The sequence below is a fragment of the Daphnia magna genome, linkage group LG6, assembly GCF_020631705.1.
Source record: "Daphnia magna isolate NIES linkage group LG6, ASM2063170v1.1, whole genome shotgun sequence".
In the NCBI taxonomy this organism is placed as follows: domain Eukaryota; kingdom Metazoa; phylum Arthropoda; class Branchiopoda; order Diplostraca; family Daphniidae; genus Daphnia; species Daphnia magna.
This window is the reverse complement of record NC_059187.1, coordinates 949,087-972,128: the sequence shown is the minus strand read 5'-3', so window position 1 is coordinate 972,128 and position 23,042 is coordinate 949,087. Positions and strand designations below refer to the sequence as shown.

The 23,042-nt window shown below is 38.0% G+C and overlaps 3 protein-coding genes and 1 long non-coding RNA gene across 8 annotated transcripts; 2 read left to right on the top strand and 2 right to left on the bottom strand.

Moving 5' to 3' along the window:
* Nucleotides 1-4,507: 4,507 nt before the first annotated feature.
* LOC116924858 lies at nt 4,508-6,442 on the bottom strand. The gene is made up of 2 exons (XR_004395212.2): nt 6,089-6,442; nt 4,508-6,029 (listed from the first exon to the last, which is right to left on the bottom strand). It is a non-coding gene; the product is annotated as an uncharacterized LOC116924858 (long non-coding RNA).
* Nucleotides 6,443-7,205: 763 nt separating this feature from the next.
* Nucleotides 7,206-13,477, top strand: LOC116924855 (nuclear factor NF-kappa-B p105 subunit). 2 transcript variants are annotated; one of them, XM_032931436.2, is made up of 21 exons: nt 7,206-7,414; nt 7,519-7,652; nt 7,724-7,905; nt 8,090-8,259; nt 8,348-8,462; nt 8,542-8,680; nt 8,750-8,854; nt 8,922-9,033; nt 9,401-9,525; nt 10,491-10,634; nt 10,700-10,776; nt 10,852-11,271; nt 11,360-11,488; nt 11,565-11,590; nt 11,650-11,984; nt 12,062-12,231; nt 12,305-12,553; nt 12,614-12,779; nt 12,854-13,011; nt 13,111-13,251; nt 13,329-13,477. In XM_032931436.2, the coding sequence occupies exons 2-20, from the start codon at nt 7,520-7,522 to the stop codon at nt 13,204-13,206; spliced, it is 3,051 nt and encodes a 1,016-aa protein (XP_032787327.1). In that variant the 5' UTR covers nt 7,206-7,414; nt 7,519; the 3' UTR covers nt 13,207-13,251; nt 13,329-13,477. The 2 variants fall into 2 exon arrangements, with proteins under 2 accessions (XP_032787327.1, XP_032787326.1); XM_032931435.2 differs by having other exon boundaries at nt 13,111-13,477.
* On the bottom strand, nt 13,412-17,363 carry LOC116924856 (SH3 domain-containing kinase-binding protein 1). 2 transcript variants are annotated; one of them, XM_032931437.2, is made up of 8 exons: nt 17,174-17,363; nt 16,902-17,056; nt 16,284-16,338; nt 16,073-16,209; nt 15,702-15,977; nt 15,372-15,642; nt 15,185-15,300; nt 13,412-15,127 (listed from the first exon to the last, which is right to left on the bottom strand). In XM_032931437.2, the coding sequence occupies exons 1-8, from the start codon at nt 17,175-17,177 to the stop codon at nt 14,186-14,188; spliced, it is 1,956 nt and encodes a 651-aa protein (XP_032787328.2). In that variant the 5' UTR covers nt 17,178-17,363; the 3' UTR covers nt 13,412-14,185. The 2 variants fall into 2 exon arrangements, with proteins under 2 accessions (XP_032787328.2, XP_032787329.2); XM_032931438.2 differs by having other exon boundaries at nt 15,185-15,297; nt 17,174-17,361.
* Nucleotides 17,364-17,371: 8 nt separating this feature from the next.
* Nucleotides 17,372-19,308, top strand: LOC116924857 (microfibrillar-associated protein 1). 3 transcript variants are annotated; one of them, XM_032931439.2, is made up of 6 exons: nt 17,372-17,437; nt 17,504-17,739; nt 17,796-18,126; nt 18,182-18,260; nt 18,323-18,864; nt 18,930-19,308. In XM_032931439.2, the coding sequence occupies exons 2-6, from the start codon at nt 17,522-17,524 to the stop codon at nt 19,203-19,205; spliced, it is 1,446 nt and encodes a 481-aa protein (XP_032787330.2). In that variant the 5' UTR covers nt 17,372-17,437; nt 17,504-17,521; the 3' UTR covers nt 19,206-19,308. The 3 variants fall into 3 exon arrangements, with proteins under 3 accessions (XP_032787330.2, XP_045031473.1, XP_045031472.1); XM_045175538.1 differs by lacking the exon at nt 17,372-17,437 and having other exon boundaries at nt 17,444-17,739; nt 18,323-18,480; nt 18,538-18,864; XM_045175537.1 differs by lacking the exon at nt 17,372-17,437 and having other exon boundaries at nt 17,444-17,739.
* The last annotated feature ends 3,734 nt before the right edge of the window (nt 19,309-23,042 follow it).

Sequence of the window (23,042 nt, the reverse complement as noted above, 5' to 3'; positions counted from 1 at the left end):
GCTACATCAAGGTAATCACGTTATCAGACGGAAACGCATTCATCCCTTAAATAATTGATATGATGCATGTATATGATTGACGTAACTTCAATGCCGACTGGTTGATTGCTGCAACTAGGAGTTCCACGTAATTCAGCCGGCTGAATTTTCAAGTTGCCCTTTCCTTCGTTAAATCAATAAAAGTTCTTATCATATGTTTCATGCATATTTTGTCTTGATTTACCAATTAACAGTTACTTGACTATTTGCTTGAAACGTTGGGTCGTTGCTCAAACATAGTCTCCTGGCACTTGTTAACTGAAAAGCAAAAGATTTCGCAAAAAATGGCCCGAACCGGATAGAAATTCCAAACTCCAATTTTAAGCACAATCCATTCTTTTTGAACGTCCACATGAAAATGCAAAAGCTCTGCCTGTGTTATTAAAGGAATGCAGAAAAAAACGACACAGTGATATGCTGATACTGTCCTACTATATATTAAATGCAAGCCAGGGAACTGAACTGTGCGCATGACTGGACGGCGCGGCACTGCTGTAGAAAGACCAAAATAGATTTCGGCTTTGGCCAGGTGTAAAGCGATCGACCACCGATATTTGGTACTTCACTCGATTGCTTCATAATATAGGGAACGCCGTTTTCAGCAAGATTATATGGAAACCCAATTAGTTTTACCCTGGATGTGGGCGATGGTTAATAAATAAATACCTCATGAGTTAATGACACAGGTATAGGCTACGTTTGGATGGAGAGTGCGAAGGCTTTTGGATGGACGTATAGGCACCCTAAAACGCCAGCGAATAGCCCTATGTCAAAGGCATGTTTTATTCACGTAGAAACAAAACAGAAAAAAAGAAAAGTGAATTATGACATGTACGTGTTCAAATAAAAGCCTCTTCCAATTGCGTTATGTTTGAAACTTTGTGTGTAAATTTGAAACGCTATATACAAAATGATGTCGGACAAATACAGATCTACCATGGGGCCTTTTTTTTATTTTTTTGTCAGTTTCATGGATACCCAACTCCATAAATATATAATGACGTATTTTTCCGTCGCACTCCCTCAACGTGACACGCACTGCTATGTATTGACCGCATGGCGGCAGAGTTTCCGTTCCGTGCCAAACTTGGTGTTTTCCGACACCAAAGTTGCCAGACTGGCTGGCAGACCGCCACCTGTTTTTTTTGTTGTTGAAAACTTTGGCATTTTGCTCGCAGAAAATGAGCTTGCTATAGATTCACCAATTGAGCAAACGGATGTACCACATGCTGTGCACCTTAAACAGCATTGATAAATCAAGTTAAAGCCCAGCATCAGCTTTGAGTTTAAAGCACTGTTTCGCTTGCGACAGCATAACATTCGTGTTTCATTCAGCGTCGGGCTTCTAAACACCCGAGTTTCAACATCACAAATGGCCAAGAAATATATATCATAGAAATATAAGTTTTAAAATAAAATGAGCCTCGGAAAACTGGGAAGGTGAGACGCAATGTTAACATCAATGTTGATGTTGTATATAACAGAGACCCGCACAGTAAGCATTACGATCACACGAAAAGATGGTGCTGACACACGATCAAATTTCTTCGATGGAAAAATGTGTTGAGCTCTGCTGGCGTCCCCAGCAATCACATTACGAAAGCTTATGGTGGGCGTTGTATATGTATATATAATATAATAGGTATAAGCCGAGGCCCAAACAGCAACGAAATGAACGTTCCAGGAAGGACAATGCCAAGCATGCAAATGAGATTGATGAAACTAACCGCAACTATAAGGCCTTAAACTAACTTTCGTTGCTTAAATTATTAAAGCTATATGGAATTGAGATTGTGCTGCAATTGATTAAATCTAAGTAATTCAATGGACCCCGTACAACTTACGATTGTCCTGTACCTAGAAAATAGAATTTTGTGTGTCTATAAGTACAACTATAAACGCTGTGTGGATGACGCAGATGCTTAACAGGTATAAACTATTATTGGCATAGTTCCTAAGAATCTTGGATAGAGAAACTAGACTATATACAGTAGTTTTTTGGTTAACGACTTAAGGATCCTTTAGCCTGTTGGCACTACGAGCACTTGGTAAGAGCCAATCGCAGTCCATATCCGGCATCACAGCAGCCATTCCGCTCGCGATGGCACTTGTTGACGTCACGATATATCTCAAGTATGACAATCAAAATCTATATACGTGCAACAACCGACTAGAAAAACCCACCGAAAGCTAATATCGATTCGACGATTTAAACGGATTCAAATGATTCGGTTTCATATACTGTGCACTGTGTAGACCTACGTCATGCAGCAGTTTCATATTTATCAAGGATTTTCAATTCTCTTGTTTTATTTTTGCGTCATACAACAAAGAGGATTGAGGTACAAGCTTTTTGTTTCGCCACTATGCTAGCATGATGCTCAATGAATTTTGACCGATAACGCTATCACGCTATCACGTCAAGCAACTCCCACACGGTTCTCGTTCGGTGGTTGAGTATACGCCGAGCTGCAGTTGGCGGAACGTTTTACAAGAAATCCGGTTGAAGTAAGAGGCTTTCAAGCCAAAACGTTTGGCAACCAAACCCCCCGACAGGCAACTGTCCTAAACGCCGAACTCGTGAAATGTTTTCTCCGCCCTCGCAGTGATGCATACGCACTTGCGGATAATTGTTATTCCACTGGCAAGGGCAATTAATCTTAACCGCGCATTCCAGCGCGTATTATATAGTTTTTGTGTAGCTGATGCCATCCGCGCTATCTAGATCCGAAAGATCACTCAACGCGTTTTCGGAATCGACTAGTTGCTAACAGATCAATAACATCGTTTAGATTTAGGAAGATGTAAACTAAAAATTCATTGAAAAAAAAAATTAAAAAAAATAAATGCATTGCCTTTTAGCTGCTGTCTTCTGTATGTTTCATATAACTTTTGCTTGCAACTATATATGGAACGATAGGGCGAAAACTTTAGTTTAGAACACAGAAATTTGCGAAAGCTCTTTATTGTAGCCTTTTCTTTGTTGCGAGCGCTTGGGGAGCGAAGCTTCCAATCTTTAGTAGGAAATGTTGTTGCTTGTCTGCGTGTCCCTATCGGCCTGTTCCGGAAAAAAGCAAAAAAAACTAACTAGGGCAGCAGTCAACCGACCGTGTGCTAACTGCAATGCTGTTTGAATCGAAGGGAAAAAAGTATATACATATACAGTGTAGGATAGGGACACGGGGCGCTTTAAATCACAGGACTGAATTATTAGCGCGCTTCTCCGGAATCAATTAGAAAAATTGTTTTTGAAGTGCGTCGGCGTTGAAGGCTGACTCAATGACGTGGCCGTGACGTAGTGGCAAGTTAGGAGGGGGGACCTGGTATAGCTGAACTCAATAAATCACTGCAGTTATATTCTAAAATTAATGGCTAGAATAAACCGAGCACGTCATTGCACCCAGGCTCGAATAGGTGCGCGTCATGTTGACATGGTATGCGTCGAAACTAGTGATGTAGCCCATGGCGTGCGACATCCATTGCTGTCTGGAAATTAAAAATGTAACCTGTTTTAAATCTAAAAATAAAGTGCTTATCAATATCTGACTAGCTATACTGTAATATGTCTATAGCAGCTATAACACATTACTAAACGTCCGTTAGCTGAAATACATGATATTTAGGAATCAAAGTATAGACTAGTCTACTATGAAGAGCAACGTTAGAAAGTCAGGAACCAGATGGAATCCCAACCAAATTGGTCTACCCTAACCAAATTTCTGACATGCGTGCATTGACTGGTGAAATGAATTCGAAATAAATCCCCCTCTCCAAACTTGAGAATTGAGATTTCAAATGTCAATTCATGGTCGGTGTAATGATGAAAAGCACAAGAAAACCCTGTGGCCTTCAAGGCAATGTTTTACGTGAGACCCAGTCACATCGATAGGGATTTCAACTGGTGGCGTAATGATTAAGAGCAAGGGTGTAATAACTGTGGGAAGGCAAAACGCCTTCTATCCCAAACACCCACGCACGCAGTTTATCTTGGCTATGGAACCACTTCAACAACTTTGTTCGCCAACACCCTCTGGCAGCGAAGCAAGCAATCGCACGAAGAACCACGCCCACGCTAAACCTCCATTTCGTTACGTGGGCGTCCCTGTGCGTCTCGATCAACGTTGGTCTGCACGAAAACCGTATCCAAGCAGTAGCTCGGCCAGCTCGTTGGTACTTATACGATTATACTTGGAGAGAGAGAGAGAGAGAGAGAGAGAGAGATGACTCAATGAGCTTCAAGTTTTTCTGTACAGTGCGTACAGAAGACTGTGTTTCGCATCATCGATCAATATCCTTCGCCGCCCGCTGGTGTTAAACGGGATTATGCTAACAATAGGCTGGTTCCGGTTCGTTTCGCTCAACTAAAAAAAAAAAACCTATATAGAAGAACATAACTTTGGTTGTTCGAGAACCGCCCTTGAATTTCAAGCCTATAAAATGTCATTGTTATTGCTATATTTCGAACACGTCTGTATATAACGTGTATTTTGGGGTATATACGTTAGGCTAGAATATGTTGTTGTTGTTGTTGTTGCATGGGCCGCTATAAGAGTTCCGCCCACGCATCGACCAAAAATATAAGACAGAAAAGAAAGAAAACAAGATTAGGGAAACACAGGCACAAAAAAAAAACAAACAAAAAAACAAAAAACAAAAGAGTGATACTTAAGAAATTGGTTGTATAACAGGAAACAGGAGAATAAGAATAGTAGATAACGTTGCGGACCCCGAAATCCGTCAAACAAATCAACATAAATAATATTATATCTCTTCTCGTTTTCTAGCCAGCATTTGAAAGTTACGAAAACATGGTTGCTAACAGTGTATAGATGCCTGTGTAAAAAGTCGTCTCAGTACACAGTCTATACGTGTACCACATTGTGTAAAACAACTGTACAAAATTGTGAATTGAACTTTTGCACCATAAGATGGTTGAACGTGGTTTTAGTATTTCTATTCTTTACCAACACTTTAACGGCGCTTCCTTTTCTCTGTATACATCTAAAGTAGGAAAACCAATGACTTGCCGATAGGACAATAAAGCGTCGTGTTCCAACATCATGAATGGCACGAAACCGAAAAGAATATAAGTGGTCTACACACAGGCTTGTGTTCCTTTTGCCCGTAGATCGATAATCGCGGCTGCCCTTCCAGATCGATCGTCTGTGGAAGCGAGTCTGCAGCAGGTTATATATAGCAAGTAGAGAACAATAAGCCACATCAAAGGGCACGAAGCCAATGATTCCGTGCTAGAGATTCGGGAATAAGAGGTTTTCGAGTCCTCGGAAGCTGGAAAGAAAAAATGAACGTAACGCAAATATCACAGCTCCGCACAGCTCCTTTGGATGTGCCAGCCTATAGAGGATGACTAATGAATGAGACCCATGAAGATAGGGGATGCTCAGTCAAGTTACTGCTTCCCCTGATTGAACATTCATACATGAAAATAAATGTTTGAAGTCTTGACGTCGTCAGCAACGGCAGATCTATAAGGACAGGCGTTTGTAAATACAGAGACTTTAGGCGAGTCCATCAATTCGACCGCACAGTTTCCAATCATTGGCAGCCCATTGGAATACTCAGATTGGTTCATTTAACTATTGCTAGACAGCCTAGAAAGGGCATGCATTATAGTAGAGACCCAAAAAAGATTTATGTAAATATTACTGAAAAAATCAAACTTCTATTGATTTAACCTTATCAATCTACACTAAACTATTCTACAAACATCAGGTAGCACCAGCCGATGACGCGAACTAAAGATAAACAAATCGTAAGGGATCCTAGGGCTTTTCCTTTCTTTGTCTTTGTCACAAAAAAAAAAGAACTGAATCCCTGATATTGAATACGAAAAAAAAATAGATAAATAAAATAAATAAAGAATCATGAACCAGCTATAAAGCGTGTAGAGCATTCGAGCGTATGACCTGGGATCAATGTTGACATCAGATTCATTAGTGCAGTTCACTACAGCAAACAAAGACATAAATCTGTATGCAAAGTTTGCATGAAGATAAAAAAGTATTACGTGGTGTTATAGGTTGTTTACCTAGATTTCTGCGAACGTTAACGAAATTCTCTTCATGTCTAACAGAGGCGTGGTGAGCAGTTTTTATAGTGTTACAAATAGATTGGCAAAATAAATTGCTTGGTGTTTTCCCTGGTAGCCCCAACACTGGTAGTTCGCAACACGCTAGCATAATTATATTACTTAATGCTCTATATTTGCGGATTGCGTGGATTTTTAAAAAATCTTTCTTATTACACCTTCAAAAGTCTTGAAAGACTGACTTGGAGTGAAACGCCTTAAACGCGTAACATAACGTAGAGAAACCTAACGAAGTAACTATAAGCATGTACTCCACGCCAACTAAGCTATCATCTAACGTAGCCTAGCAACAATCTAACTAGAATTCAACGCGTTTGAAGCGTACTACTTCTGTTTACGTAATCTTTTCAAGGGGAACTGTTTACTAATAAATAAATTCAAGCAAACAGCGACCGGAAAAATCTCGGCCAACCAAACCAATCTGTTTCAAAACTGCAAGAAATTAGCGTTTGTTTGCTGTGTATAAATCAACCTGCTTAAAAGCAAGTCAACGAGTAAAAAGATGCAAAGTGCCAAATCTCTTCGAATAAAAAAGCAGGCTTGGTGCTTGGTCATGGTGTAGCGTCATCAATGTTCGTTCATAATATTTCGGTGGAAGAATTTCTTTTATAACTACTAGCGGCACTCACGCAAACGGACGTAGAGTATTAGATATCTTCTGGCAAATTTTTTAGAATAAGGAATGCACAGTGAAGAAATCTATACAATATCTAAGGGAAAAACCCACCAGGAATCGGAAATCTATCGTATAATATCTGAACCTGGCGTCTGGACCTGACCTGACCTGGCGGAGAACAATGGAACCAAAACTAGGTTTTCGAAAACATTTGGACCGTAAAAATATCATACGGCATATAAGTAAAAATGTAGACGGGAAATCATTTAAACTTTGAATAGCTGCCTTATAATTTTTGTGCATAAGCTAGTGCGGGGAGTTACTTTTACCCCCGTTTAGTTGTTTTACTAGAATACGTGAAGCTGCAGTTCTAGAAAATGTCGTTAGAGGTTCTTTTTTGTTGCGCACTTTCCACCAACGCACTAAGTTATGTGCCAACTGTTTACAGTACAAATGGGTTTTCCCCTTCTGTCATATCATTGTGAGAGATATAGATTGTACTACTAGTGTAGGAAACTAGTTTGTTACTAAAATTCGTACGATTTGGTAAAAGGTCCCAGTTTACAACTTGGGAATTGAGCACACATTGAAATGACTGAAAGCTCAATTCTCTTTTCGCGATAGTTAAATATCCGTTCATGTTCTCTAAGGTTAGTTTGTACATAATTTTCCACTTTGTTGATAAACATGTGTTTTGGTGATTGCTGTTTCTCTTTGATAAGAAAAAATAAAAATTTATTTTATATCTTTAAAGAATGCAACAACCAATTAGTAATAGCAGTCCCTACTCACCTGAATCATCACATTCCTCGAGCTCACCTTTAAGCCACAGCTACTCTAGCGGAAATTCACCCATAATGTGTGCCTCACCAAACAATGCCTACCTAGGTAAAACTTTTCTTTTCTAAAGTAAGAGTTAATTTGACAATAATTTGTTACTTCTAACTTAACTGTAACAGTTACAGGGAATTTGCCAAATTCTGTTGCTGCCAGGCAAGCGAGACTATCCCCATGTCTATCAATACTTAATCAACCACAGAGCAAATTTAGATTCCGCTATGCATCGGAAATGACAGGAACCCATGGATGTCTTATGGCTGAAAGCAAAGAGCGGAACAAAAAAGAGTACATCAGAATTCAAGTATGTTTTGGTTGTAAGTGTTGATATTTGCTAAGTTGAAAAAGTTCTTATCTTCAAATTTTCAACATGTCCCTCATTATTTGTCACTTTAAAAAATAAGATGAATGAGCATGTGTTTCTCAGATCAAACAAGTAGTTTTAAGAAATGTAACAATGTGTGTTAAAATCAATTTCTACTATTAAGCTGGAAGGCTGTCAAGAAAGAGAAGCCATTATTCGCTGTACGTTGGTCACCAACAGCCCGAAACCTGTTCCACACGTACACCGACTAGGAGGAGAAGGAAACTCCAATGGTAACGAAGGAGAATTCCAAGAAATTGTTGTTTCCGCCAGTAAAAATGATTGGATTGCAACGTACGTGTGTATGATTTTGCTTTTGTTTAATTATGACTATTTTGGTTATGTTTTCGGGGTAAAACGCCCTTTTTTTTTTTTTATTTAGGTTTTCGGGTCTAACAATTATACACACAGCAAAGAAACAAGTCCGTGAAGTAGTTGAAAGGCGTTTAATAACTGAAATGGGAAATATACCAATTAATCGTAATCAAGGCCAACAGGTACTATCTTGATAATTATGAAACTAGTTGAGATTTACTAGAGGAGCCTCCATTAAACAAACGAACTTTATGTTTTTAGTTAAAAGACGAAGCAGACAAGATAGCCAATACAATGGACCTTCATTCAGTTAAACTCAAATTTGAGGCCTTTGTGGAGCGAAATGGTTTCCGTGAGCAAATTGGTGTACCTGAATATTCACATGCCATTCACAACCTTAGTAAGTTTCTTAAGGTATCAAAGTCGAACTTAGTGATTACTTTCTATCTTTATGGTTTATGGTATCTAGAAAGCACCCATGCTGGAGATCTACGAATAGTACGAATTGATAAGGTCTACAGCTGTTGCACAGGACAAGAAGAGATATTCATCTTTGTGGAGAAAGTCAATAAAAGTAAAAACAAATTCAAACAGACAATTGAACATCTTAACCTGAGAAATCTTCTTTACTCCAATCGTAGAAGACATCAAAATTCGCTTCTTTGAGACAGACGAAAACGACCTGGAAATATGGAGCGCTTTTGCCGATTTCTCTGAACTGGATGTCCATCATCAATATGCTATTGCATTCAAGTTAGTCAGCAAATTCTATCGATCCATTACGTGAATTCGTTCAAACTGTCACAGTTGATATTGCGGTCCTGACAAGGTATATTGTAGAATAAGCTGTAGTTGTGCAACTATCTGTTCCCTTGAGATTGGCCATAGAAAACCTATAGTTTTTGTGGCAAATTATCCTCTGGATAGTGCTGGTCTTTCAAATCCTTGATGATTATCTGTATTTACTGATAATCCAATGTGTTTGATGATCACGTTTTCGTAAAATTTTTTATCTCTTAAAAATACTTAGAAGATAACAGCGTATGTATTTGCGAATTTCAAGGTTTCGTCTTCACATGAATGGTAATTCCCTCATTAATTGCAAGTACTCTGCTTTTAGGACTCCTCCGTATCAAGATCCGAATATTCAGTCCGACGTAACAGTACAGTTCCAGTTGTATCGTCCCAGTAATCAATCTACGAGTGAAGCGAAATCGTTTACTTATACGCCCCGCGAAAGAGTTGGTAAGTTGACTTCCTTTCCCTTAGTTGGTCTTGATTTCCGCCACTAACGATCGCCTGTTTTTGTTTGGGCCATTGGGCGAAAAAATCATGTATGCTTGTGTTGTTCGTTATCCTGGCCGCACTCCTATAGACCATGGTAACGCTCTTATAGGCGTGCAAATATCCATGGGAATGTATTTTCTTGAGGGAATTTTGGGTTGCTTTTTCTTCCTAAAGCTGCCAAATTTCCGATTTTTACCATCATTCATCGCAGTGCTTTCTTGTACGCGACAAGAATTATGCATAAGCCAGTCCGAAAACAAATAGTCGGTCTCACTTTAGTTGCATTGGGAAAAGTATAGTTTGCCGTCTGTACAATCATCAACAGATGCGAAGTCGAAATAGGATAATACTTTGAAAAATCGCATGTTATACAGTATACTCCGCAGACAATAGCTTTCCTGCTTGCAGACAGTGCGAACCCCCTTGGCGAGTTTCTGGCCTGGATTCTACAACCACGCTTGAAAGTTGTTTTGACTCATTTTTCGTTTTCTATGCCTTTGACACGAATTATTTGAAAGTGTTGCCAGGTGCGTATCAACTGCCGACGATCAAATGATCCGTCGCCAGGCGTTCTGGTATTATATTCTGAAAGGTCTTTTTTCTCGACACCGTCGCTTACCAGAGAATCTTATCCGACTGCAAAGAAATAACTTTCACATGGAGCTTGAAGTTCCAAATACAGTTCCAGGAGCTAACGGGATAGATGCTTATCAATAGTTGAGCGGCATCTTTCTTTTGAGAGCCAAGCCACCATAATTCATGCGTCATCAAAATTCGTTCCTTCTTTAGCAATACCTAAAAAGCCGTCGGTTTCTTTTAGAAATCATTGAGACTACATAAATTCAGTAAATCTGTTTAATTCGTTGCCAGTTAAGTTAAGCAAAATAAAACTATGCTCACTTTACCTTCTCTTTTTTTTTTAGGCATGAAGCGACCGCGTCGGGATATTCCCGTGAACTCTGATTGCCATACCAACAAAAGAGACTACAATCCGACTAGGACACTGCCACATGACGACTCGTCCAACCCGTCCAACCCGGTTACTTCTTTCGCATTTCGTAACAATGGTACGTGACCGATCTGAATTTCTTTTCTTTGAAAACGCTAGTGATGTATCAGATTCGTTTTCTAGGCCTTTCCGGAGATAAAAGCAGCAATCAAGAATCGGCTACGTTCAGAGGCCAAGAAATTAAAAGTTTTCAGAACTTGGTAAACTCTTAATAAGTACCATCTGTTTGATTGCCATTTGCTTTACTTTACCATTGCTTTTGTTATTAATTGAAGATGGGAAATCCTTCTAATATGGTCGAAAATGCGCCACTGATGGAGCCATTTAATTCTATGCATCTACATGCATCCCTACCCGAACAACCATGGCCAACGATACAGACAGCACCAATGCCTTATTCTCATGTGAATCCTCAACAATGGCGACCCCAGGCGCCCCAGAGAATTACCAATGACGACTTGCTAAGAATACCAATTGATTCGGGGATGACGCCACTTGAAAATGAAAATTACCCCTGGCCAGAAATCAATCTTGAACAAGTTGATGACTTCCTTCTAGCAGAACTTCTGAAATTGGACGACTATGGATCCGATGCTTCCGGATCAAGAAGTGAAACTCTAACCCCTCAGTTGAAACGCATGGCAATATCGGCAAGAAAGTCTCCTTCCATCGAAGCTTTAAAGCCTACCCTTAAGGTAACCAATCGGCACATGCCAGCATACATCCATGATTGCCATCCTGCATATACTTCCGATAGGTGATAATTTTCTTTTGCTATTGCAGGTCCCATCCACAATTACAACAACGTCCAATCTAATGTCTGCGTATTCGATCAACATGGCTCGCGCCGTACGTTGGTATGCGACGACGGGAGATTTGGGTCACATTCTAACACGCATGCGACATCTTATGGTACGTAGTTTTTCAGAAAAGTCCCTCTATTGTGAAAGTTTAATTTTTTCTGTTTTTTGCATTTTCCTTCAATCAGGCGATGCAGAGTGACGATGGGGATAAGTAAGATATTGAAACAGTCGATTTTCTAGCTTATTGCTTTAATTGAACTATTATTTTAGCGCACTTCACGATGCCCTTATTCATAATCAAACTGACGTCGTACGCACTATACTCCACGCGGCATCTTACCATAACATGGAGCTGGAATTCGTCAACGCCCAAAACAATGCGAATCTTGCACCTTTACACATTGCCGTTCTTAAAAACCAAACTGAAGCAACGGCCTTGTTATTACAAAGTGGTGCAAATCCTGGTTTGGCAGATGCTAATGGAAATACTCCCGTCCATCTCGCTGCTATGGACAAAAACCTGTTTGATTGCCTTAAACTACTTCTTAATACCTCCGTCTGGAAGCCAGCTTATGTGTCAAAATTGAATGCGAGGAATTACGCAGGTAAGCGAAACTAAACATTAATCGATATACAAAACGACGTTAGCTTAAAAATTTTATTGTTTCCGATTCCACATTAGGTCTTACCCCCCTACATATAGCAGTTAACGCGCTGAATATTAAAGGTGTAGAATTACTGCTTTCCAAAGGAGTGGATGTCAACTGCCATGATACCAAGCGTGGCAGATCAGCCTTACATTTAGCCGTAAAGAAACGGTCTGAAGAGATGGTGGCCTTGTTGCTTTGTTATGTACGCAAATGGCGGCGTATTGCGTTTAGCCAGTAAATTTTCACGCTGAATTATATTTTTATTATGGTTTCAGGCATCGGTGAACGTGAATATGCAAAGCTATGATGGGATGACGGCTCTACATCTGGCCGTAATTGACGAACTTGATAACATTTGTGCGTTATTGGTAAACTCCGGTGCGGATCCGACAATCTTAAACTACGTGAGTTCTTCCACATCATCAGAAAATGAAGAATATGGTGAAAGTGAAAGTGAAAATGTGACGGAAGACAGCGCAGAGACAGGCCAGAGTCCGTTAGATTTGGCACAGTGCAATTTGACGGTAAAAATCGATCAACAAAATAAATTAAATTGTTAAACTAATGCTCATCATAATTTTTAGATAGCAAAAGTTTTACTTGATGGTTCCAAACAACTGTTAACTTCCGGTGCTATTCCTGAAACTGTAGGCGGGGAAGGAGAAAAGCCGGTTGCAGAAGATGGGAATTCAAACTGCATGATAATGGATTCAGGAATTGATTTGATGGCTAGTAAAGAATTGCCGAAAGGTATGTGGAATTAGTTTGCAACAGTTAAAGTTTTATTTTTACCTACTATCGTACATCAATTACTCATTGCTTAGAACTGGACAAACGCGTTATAAGCGAGTTGGCTGGTATCTTAGATTCACCCAATAAAGAGTGGGAAAAACTGGCCGACAGTCTGGATCTCTTATTGAGCATGCAGACCGTTTTGGACAAACAACCCAGCCCGACAACTTATCTCCTTTCAAATATGGACGTAAGCGATTTGGTCCCTTGTTATTGTTGATTTTTCTTGGTTTTTGCGTTTCGCCAAATCCGTAAAATGGTATTATTACTCTTCATTTCGTTATTTCAGCTTTGGGAAGTATCAACTCAAGTTGTTTTGGAGAAACTACAATTTCTAAAATTCACAGATGCAGCGGAAGTTCTGGAAAAATATTTGGCGACATAGCTAAAGAAGGAAAGAACGACGCCCCATCATGGCTGATAGATAGATGTATTTCGTTTACCTTCATTTGACAAATTGTCAAGCTGGAATTTTTTAGAAAATTGAATTATCTTCCATGCTTACAGACCCAGGCTATACGGTATACGTCGGGACCAAAGTTAGTTTTCAATAGTTTATAGAGATGGTGTTGGAGTAAAACCACGACAAAAAATTTTCAGCTTTATATTGTTGGCACTACTTATAATTAAATACAGAATGATTGTTGTAATCTTAACTACTCGTATTAACCTACTGAAGTTTAAATTTTGAGGCAACATATTTACAACCAGCTACAAAAACTTCAAAGGCACGTAAGTACGCTACTCAACTGTTTGTTTACGAGGAATATGTCAAGACTGAATAGGTTCGCATGCATAAGGTTCGTATAATAGCACACATATTTAACGCAATTTCAGGAAGAAGTACTCGTCGACGTGATTACTTCACTACCGTTATGTTACTTTATTACGATTAAAGTACAAGATAAGAATTCGATGTAACGCGATATACAACTTCTTTTAATTTTTCAGAATTAAACTTCAGCACCGGCAATTTTTGTGGATACAAGCAAGGGTGTCTCTTTACTTTCCCTTTTGGAAGAACGGAGATCTATTGGCTGGTCCTATTTCCCCAGGTAAAATAAATAAACCTCCTTCATTACTCGTAGATTGTAACACTGTTCTTAACTGTGGAACAATATGTTAGCACCCAACAAACAAACAAAAAAAAACGGATACAGCAAGTTTATAAATTTGCATCAACTAGAGAAGTACGAGTGTTGAATAATGTCACGTGACTAACTTTGACTGAGGATTGGAATGTCTGCTTAAAAATAGATAATGATTGAATTCAGAAAATCAATTTTTACAGTACTAATCACGATACACACTTCGTATTTTTAAGTAAAAGGGTAAAAGGTTAAAATAGGACTTGCCATTTCGTTTTAAATATGGACCAGTGATGCCTCAGTACTGCTCACTTTTTGCATGCACCGACACTTATGTTCTTCGACGGGTGCATTTTTTAGCTGTAAAAGTTCCATTTGAAGATTTAAGACTGTTGCCTCTAGGGAAGCCACGCGAAGTTGGAGAGAGTGTAACTCCCGTTGAACTATATAATCTGAATTATTTAACTGTGCAAGTTCATTAAGGTTGACTGGATTGTGGTTTGTTGAACACACAGTTTGTTTTACTCCTGGACCTTTGGAAGGATGTAGTGACGTCAATGTTTGTTTCGTCGCATTCCCAGTTCCATGGCTACTAAAGTTAGCTTCTGGATATTCTTTCAACACCATCGATGTCCCAGTTTCCGGTAAGGTTTTTTTCTCGTCACGGAATTGTAGCGCAGATGGGACAGCTGATTCCTTTTGGGTAGTTTTTTCATTGGGTAACACGGACGACAAACTGATAGGCCCTGTTACATTCCCAAACGATTTTGGGGGCGGGCCTTCGTGAATCCCCGGAACTTCAACTGAAGACAATTGTTCGAATTTGGCGTTAACATTTTTCGGTCCCACTTTGTGTGAGATTAGCTCTTTCAAAGTAACAGAATTTGCTTCTGACTGCGTGTGTGGTTGACTATTCGGTGGCACATCCATAGAAGTGTTGGTGGATTTCGGAATTATAGGTTTTACTGGGAGAACAGAAGGTTTTTCATGATTACTGTTCGTAGTGGTAGTAATCGAACCTTTTTCCTTCTTTTCCTGATTTCGTTTTAGCTCTTCCATCCAAGGGGGTTTAATCGACGAATTTCGCATCTTTGTCATTGGGCGCTGTTGCTGCTCAACTGGTGACCCTGGACTACTTTTCTCCAACTCTTCTGTTGGGACACTCAATCCACGAATAACTGATGGAATGGAAAGGCCTCCGCTTGAATCCTCATTTTCCTTTAGGAAGAAGGAAAATGATTTTATGTAGGCAAGTATTAAGTTAAATTTACTCACAACATCCTTAAAAAATAAGGCTGAGGGTGGCCTTCGGGTTTTAGTTGGACGGGCTCTGGATGCTGTGATGTGGGGAAGCGATTCCGTTGGTGTAATGGCATTTAGAATATCAGCTTCTCGGAATTGGAAATAATGAATTGAAGCACTTCTATAGTACGGAAAAAATTTACTGGTGCAATCGACTCACCAACTTGCTGCAATTTCTGTTCATCACTCAGAGAATTTGGATTCTCCACAGTATTTCCAGTAAAAGAAGATATATTACGTGGGACTGAATCAATATTAGTGGATGGAGGTGGGCTTGCAGGTTCCTTCTTCGGAACCCCGCGAATTTGTGGCGTCTTGGCTGTTCCAGTTGAAGGTGAAATGTTGAGCGTTGGGTGCACAGACTTCCCCAATGCACCACTACTAGAATTATGAGGTATCACTTCAACAAAGTTATCAGGAAACACACCAATCTATACATTAAAAAAATTAGTTAAACATAATTTTTTAAAATCATAATTATGGTTTTTACTTTATTGTTGACCTCTCCCTTCCACCACCCTTTATCTTCACAGTCTTTGCTATGTATAGTCACCAAGTCTCCTTCTCGGAGCTCCAGTTCATCAGGCTGCAGAGCAGAATATGGAAACAGAACTCTTGCAATTTCTCTGAGGGGCTTAGGAGGTAGTTCAGGAGCAATATCGGACGAAATAGCCACTTGATTAGTGACCGGTCCCTTTGGAACATGGATAGCTGTGCTGGTTGGAGGATCTTCAATAACAACAAAATTGGAAGGAAAAACCCCAATCTTTTCAGAACAAAAAATAAAAATTACAACAAAAAAAACTTATTAACAAGGAAAACCTGATAAGTTCATGCATGTTTACAAAACAAACACTTTACCTTTCCATTTAGCTTTCCTCTCCACCAACCTTCTTCAACCTCTCCAAGAAAATGAATCTCATCTCCTACAAGAAGTTGTAATTCATCTTCGTGTGAAGGAGCATAACTAAACAATGCTCGACACTTTCTTCCTTTCTCTGTTGAAACATTTTTATATTTGAAATTGTTTTGAGATTGTTTTTCTTAAAAATCAGATTTATTTTTTTTTTACCTGAGCGGACTGCTGCAGAAGAGTAAGATTGATTCATGTCAGCCTCAGCCACTACCTAGTTCAACAACAAAAAAATTACCCACTGACACAAAGAGGACCTCTATCTCAAATCAATTCTTATCAGAAATGTCATTCCTTTTCTTATCAACACTGCTAAACTAATAGTTACACAATTTGGCTGTCTGCACACCTAAAGAAGTGGGGCAATGGATGAACACACATTCATATCCACTTTATTTGAGCTAAAAATGTTGATAGATTTTGAACATCAATATAGGGAAGTTATACTTAAGGATAAATAAATGGCACACAATATACTTTTAACCCTGGTGCAGTAAATAACTAATCCTAAGATGTAATATTGTTTGTTAAATTATGACACCAACACAAAGCTTAGCTATTATAAGCGATCATATCTGTGTCTGTGGACATTATGAAGAGCCTTTAAAAAACGATGATTGAAAATGTAAACACAGGAAGAGAATAATGACTGTGCTGAGAGGAAATAAATTAAATTAAAGCTGAAATTTCAAAGAGAAAATTCATGTTTTACCTTCTACGAACATGTAATTCAGAATACACACATAATCCCTTTAACAATTTTAGGAAGATACATACCATAACAAAGTTATCAGGAAAAAGCCCTCGCTTGGAGCCAAGTAATCCTTCCCACCAACCTCCTTCAAGCTTCTTTACATCCAGTATAACATCTCCTTTTCTTATTGTAAGTTCGTCATCTGCTTGACCGTCGTAATTAAAAAGAACAAGGACTTCTAAAAATTAAGATATGTATAGGAGCGCGTTAGTAACGGAACAAAACATATGAGGCAGCTGTTTGGTTTTTAAAAGAAGAACGTATCACGTTGAATTATTTCCAAATAAGCCAATACCCATCGAATTTTTAAAAAAGATCAGCAGCTATCAGGAAGAACAGTAAAAAAATGTGGACGTAAAATAATTCGAAGACTGGTTTTTACTATTGGGTTTCCCGTGATAATGGGCATAAGCAATATTAATCGAGTGTTTACAGTCAACGGAGTTGTCGATTTCAAATAATGGAACTGCTGGCCCTGGGCGGCTGCCAGCAGAGTAATAGCAGAATACACTGGTGTGGTTACTCTGTAATTTAGGTTCTCTCGAGATCTCGCAACGGTGTAAGAATATAGAAAGAAAACATTGGACAGTTGTACAATAACGAAAGGTTTTTTGTTTTGTTATAGAAAACGTTTTGTGTAAACATGTCGTCATCGAAAATAGTTCCTATTCTTTCGACAGCGGGTGCTATTCCAGTAAAAAATGACAAAGGAGAGATATCCATGCAAAAAGTTAAGGTCAATCGCTATGTATCGGGCAAACGACCAGACTATGCTACTATTCATACTTCCTCGGACGATAGTGATGATGAAGAGTTCATCAGGCCGCGGAAAAATGCAAGAGGGAAACAAGAAGAAGAAAGGTGCTCATTTCTTATTTAAACAATTGAAGAATACTAAAACTTTCCTCTCTTTGTAGTCCTGAACATGAGTGGGAGGATATGCCAGATATTCCTCTCACTGACCACAGTGACAGACGATTAAAACGCCTTTTGAACCGTGAAATTGATGAACATAGAATTGAAAGACACAGGCACATCCATGAACCTGAGGTCATTGGAACAGAGGAAGAAGAAGCATCACCCCAATTGGAAAATACTGTAAACGATGATGAAATTAATTTTAGCAGAAATGCCCGAAGGTGGGAATCTAGTGAAGAAGAAGATGAGGTAGAAGATCTTGATGAAGATGACATTGAACGTCGAAGAATGATTGCCAGACAGAAGGCTGTAATTAAACAGCAAGAAGAAGTAAATAAAAAACTTAAGAAAATCAATTACATTTTAATCTAAAATCTTTCTGCAGGAGTTGTTGGCTAGGGAAGAAGAGAAAGAAAGTGAAGAAGAGGAGGATGATGAAGCTTCTGAATATGAAGAATACACAGGTTTGATCTCAGTGCCCTAAAAAAAAAAATAGGATTTAGCAAAAATATTTTTACAAATTTAGATTCAGAAGAAGAAACTGGTCCAAGGTTAAAGCCAATTTTTGTTAGTAAGAAAGAACGAATCACCATAGCTGAAAAGGAAAAAGAATTACAGAAACAAAAACTTATGGAACTCGAGGCCAAAAAGATTGCAGAAGAACGTCGGCGTTACACTTTAAAGGTAATTTGTCAGTGTCATCCTTCTAATTTCATTAGTAAACTATTGACAAATTTACAGGTCGTGGAAGAGGAAGTACGCAAAGAAATGCAGGCCAAAGACGAAAAAGATCTTGAATCGGGAATTTTGTCTGTACTGACAGATGCAGAAGATGAAGAACTTGAGTACGAAAGCTGGAAATTACGAGAACTTAAACGAAATAAGCGAGATCGCGATGAACGTGAAGCAGAAGAGAAGGAGCGACAAGAAATTGAACGTATTCGTAATATGACCGAAGAAGAACGGCGGCTGGAATTCAAGAACAATCCGAAGCAAGTCACCAACAAGGCGCCAAAGGGCAAATACAAGTTCCTGCAGAAATACTACCACCGCGGTGCTTTTTACCTGGTAAAACCATGTTTAGATGATGTTTAAGTATGGAAATTAATCCCATGTTTGTCTTGCACAAAAAGGACGAAGACAAGGAAGTTTTCAAACGTGACTTTGCTGTACCTACTCTGGAAGATCATTTCGATAAGACTGTTCTACCCAAGGTTATGCAAGTTAAAAACTTCGGTCGTAGTGGGCGAACCAAATACACGCATTTGGTAGATCAAGACACGTCACAAGCCGACGCACCTTGGGCAACTCATAGTGCTCAGAACTTGAAATTCTACACACAGCATGCCGGTGGAGTGAAGCAAATATTCCAAAGGCCCGCACTGAAGAAAAAGAACACGGGTACCTGATATTTTCACTGTTTAGTATTTAAAATCTCTCAATGACGTTGTCTTAAATGTGGAATATTATGGTCGATAAATGCAATTCAATAAACTGCTATCAATTTCTGGATGTCGGAAATTGTCCCCACTTTTTCATTTTTGGCAAAATTTCATATTTTGCTTAAAATACATGAATTCGATTCAGAATTGAATGAAAATCACGAAAATCAGGTTTATTTTCCTATTGGTCTTATAGTTTTTTATTTAAACGTTAAAAACCATAAATTAAGTTGTGGCGCTAACAGCACTGTTTTCGTTAATTTTTGAAACGGCTGGTTTAACGAGAAAACCAATGACTAAATCGAAATCAGCGTTCAATTTCGATTATGCCGTTTGATTATTTGATAATTTCAAGAGATGTCGTTTTTGGCCGATTTTGACAAAAGTGGGAAGGCTATACCCTTCCCACTTTTTCATTTTTGGCAAAATTTCATATTTTGCTTAAAATACATGAATTCGATTCAAAATTGAATGAAAATAACGAAAATCAGGTTTATTTTCCTATTGGTTTTATAGTTTTTTATTTAAACGTTAAAAACCATAAATTAAGTTGTGGCGCTAACAGCACTGTTTTCGTTAATTTTTGAAACGGCTGGTTTAACGAGAAAACCAATGACTAAATCGAAATCAGCGTTCAATTTCGATTATGCCGTTTGATTTTTTGATAATTTCAAGAGATGTCGTTTTTGGCCGATTTTGACAAAAGTGGGAAGGCTATACCCTTCCCACTTTTTCATTTTTGGCAAAATTTCATATTTTGCTTAAAATACATGAATTCGATTCAGAATTGAATGAAAATCACGAAAATCAGGTTTATTTTCCTATTGGTCTTATAGTTTTTTATTTAAACGTTAAAAACCATAAATTAAGTTGTGGCGCTTACAGCACTGTTTTCGTTAATTTTTGAAACGGCTGGTTTAACGAGAAAACCAATGACTAAATCGAAATCAGCGTTCAATTTCGATTATGCCGTTTGATTATTTGATAATTTCAAGAGATGTCGTTTTTGGCCGATTTTGACAAAAGTGGGAAGGCCCTTCCCACTTTTTCATTTTTGGCAAAATTTCATATTTTGCTTAAAATACATGAATTCGATTCAGAATTGAATGAAAATCACGAAAATCAGGTTTATTTTCCTATTGGTCTTATAGTTTTTTATTTAAACGTTAAAAACCATAAATTAAGTTGTGGCGCTAACAGCACTGTTTTCGTTAATTTTTGAAACGGCTGGTTTAACGAGAAAACCAATGGCTAAATCGAAATCAGCGTTCAATTTCGATTATGCCGTTTGATTTTTTGATAATTTCAAGAGATGTCGTTTTTGGCCGATTTTGACAAAAGTGGGAAGGCTATACCCTTCCCACTTTTTCATTTTTGGCAAAATTTCATATTTTGCTTAAAATACATGAATTCGATTTAGAATTGAATGAAAATCACGAAAATCAGGTTTATTTTCCTATTGGTCTTATAGTTTTTTGTTTAAACGTTAAAAACCATAAATTAAGTTGTGGCGCTAACAGCACTGTTTTCGTTAATTTTTGAAACGGCTGGTTTAACGAGAAAACCAATGGCTAAATCGAAATCAGCGTTCAATTTCGATTATGCCGTTTGATTTTTTGATAATTTCAAGAGATGTCGTTTTTGGCCGATTTTGACAAAAGTGGGAAGGCTATACCCTTCCCACTTTTTCATTTTTGGCAAAATTTCATATTTTGCTTATGAAAATCACGAAAATCAGGTTTATTTTCCTATTGGTCTTATAGTTTTTTATTTAAACGTTAAAAACCATAAATTAAGTTGTGGCGCTAACAGCACTGTTTTCGTTAATTTTTGAAACGGCTGGTTTAACGAGAAAACCAATGACTAAATCGAAATCAGCGTTCAATTTCGATTATGCCGTTTGATTATTTGATAATTTCAAGAGATGTCGTTTTTGGCCGATTTTGACAAAAGTGGGAAGGCTATACCCTTCCCACTTTTTCATTTTTGGCAAAATTTCATATTTTGCTTAAAATACATGAATTCGATTCAAAATTGAATGAAAATAACGAAAATCAGGTTTATTTTCCTATTGGTTTTATAGTTTTTTATTTAAACGTTAAAAACCATAAATTAAGTTGTGGCGCTAACAGCACTGTTTTCGTTAATTTTTGAAACGGCTGGTTTAACGAGAAAACCAATGACTAAATCGAAATCAGCGTTCAATTTCGATTATGCCGTTTGATTTTTTGATAATTTCAAGAGATGTCGTTTTTGGCCGATTTTGACAAAAGTGGGAAGGCTATACCCTTCCCACTTTTTCATTTTTGGCAAAATTTCATATTTTACTTAAAATACATGAATTCGATGCAGAATTGAATGAAAATCACGAAAATCAGGTTTATTTTCCTATTGGTCTTATAGTTTTTTATTTAAACGTTAAAAACCATAAATTAAGTTGTGGCGCTAACAGCACTGTTTTCGTTAATTTTTGAAACGGCTGGTTTAACGAGAAAACCAATGACTAAATCGAAATCAGCGTTCAATTTCGATTATGCCGTTTGATTTTTTGATAATTTCAAGAGATGTCGTTTTTGGCCGATTTTGACAAAAGTGGGAAGGCTTTACCCTTCCCACTTTTTCATTTTTGGCAAAATTTCATATTTTGTTTAAAATACATGAATTCGATTCAGAATTGAATGAAAATCACAAAAATCAGGTTTATTTTCCTATTGGTCTTAAAGTTTTTTATTTAAACGTTAAAAACCATAAATTAAGTTGTGGCGCTAACAGCACTGTTTTCGTTAATTTTTGAAACGGCTGGTTTAACGAGAAAACCAATGGCTAAATCGAAATCAGCGTTCAATTTCGATTATGCCATTTGATTTTTTGATAATTTCAAGAGATGTCGTTTTGGGCCGATTTTGACAAAAGTGGGAAGGCTATAGACCAGTTTCGGATGCTGCGTTGCAAAATTTTAAAAAATCCAGGGGGGTTTCGATTTCCGGGGGAGATAGGAAAAAAGGGGGGTTTTGATTTATTTACCCTAGTAATACTTTTCCAATTCAGGAAATGTTCTAGAATACTACACTTTAAGACATTCTGCGTCTTCTCCAGTCTTTATAAATAATTAATCATCCCTAGTTTATCCATTATCCCCATATCCACATTTGAATCACCCATGTTTACATATTTTCTTGACGCTTGAAACGCAAAAAATACTAAACAGCATCCCTAGCCTTGTACTTGAATTAATTTTCATGGATAAACTAGGGATGATTAATTATTTATAAAGACTGGAGAAGACGCAGAATGTCTTAAAGTGTAGTATTCTAGAACATTTCCTGAATTGGAAAAGTATTACTACCTAGCCTTTTACTTGAATTAATTTTCATGGATAAACTAGGGATGATTAATTATTTATAAAGACTGGAGAAGACGCAGAACTTCCTGAACGGAGTGAGGGCCCCTAGTGATCAGAAAAAACGACTTGAGGCATTTCGTCGACTTCCGGCAACCTAACTATGCGTACTACATTAATTGTTTTACCACGCGACATTTCGTAATTTTGACGCCAGAGACCGCTACAGAAACTGGATAGAGGCCACTTCTAATTCCATGACGTCTTTTCCAGGCACCGTTAAACACATATTGAGCTTTTTAAGACATAAACAAATTTGTTTGATCTCAGAAAGTCAAATAATTATTAAGAAGGTTCGTCGAGCCTCATGTTTTTTTTTAAAGGAATACTGAAAGAGTTTGGATGTTGAAGAAGGTTTGAAGTCACTATTCAGTATTCACGCATTACTTGGGTGGGCGGTTTAG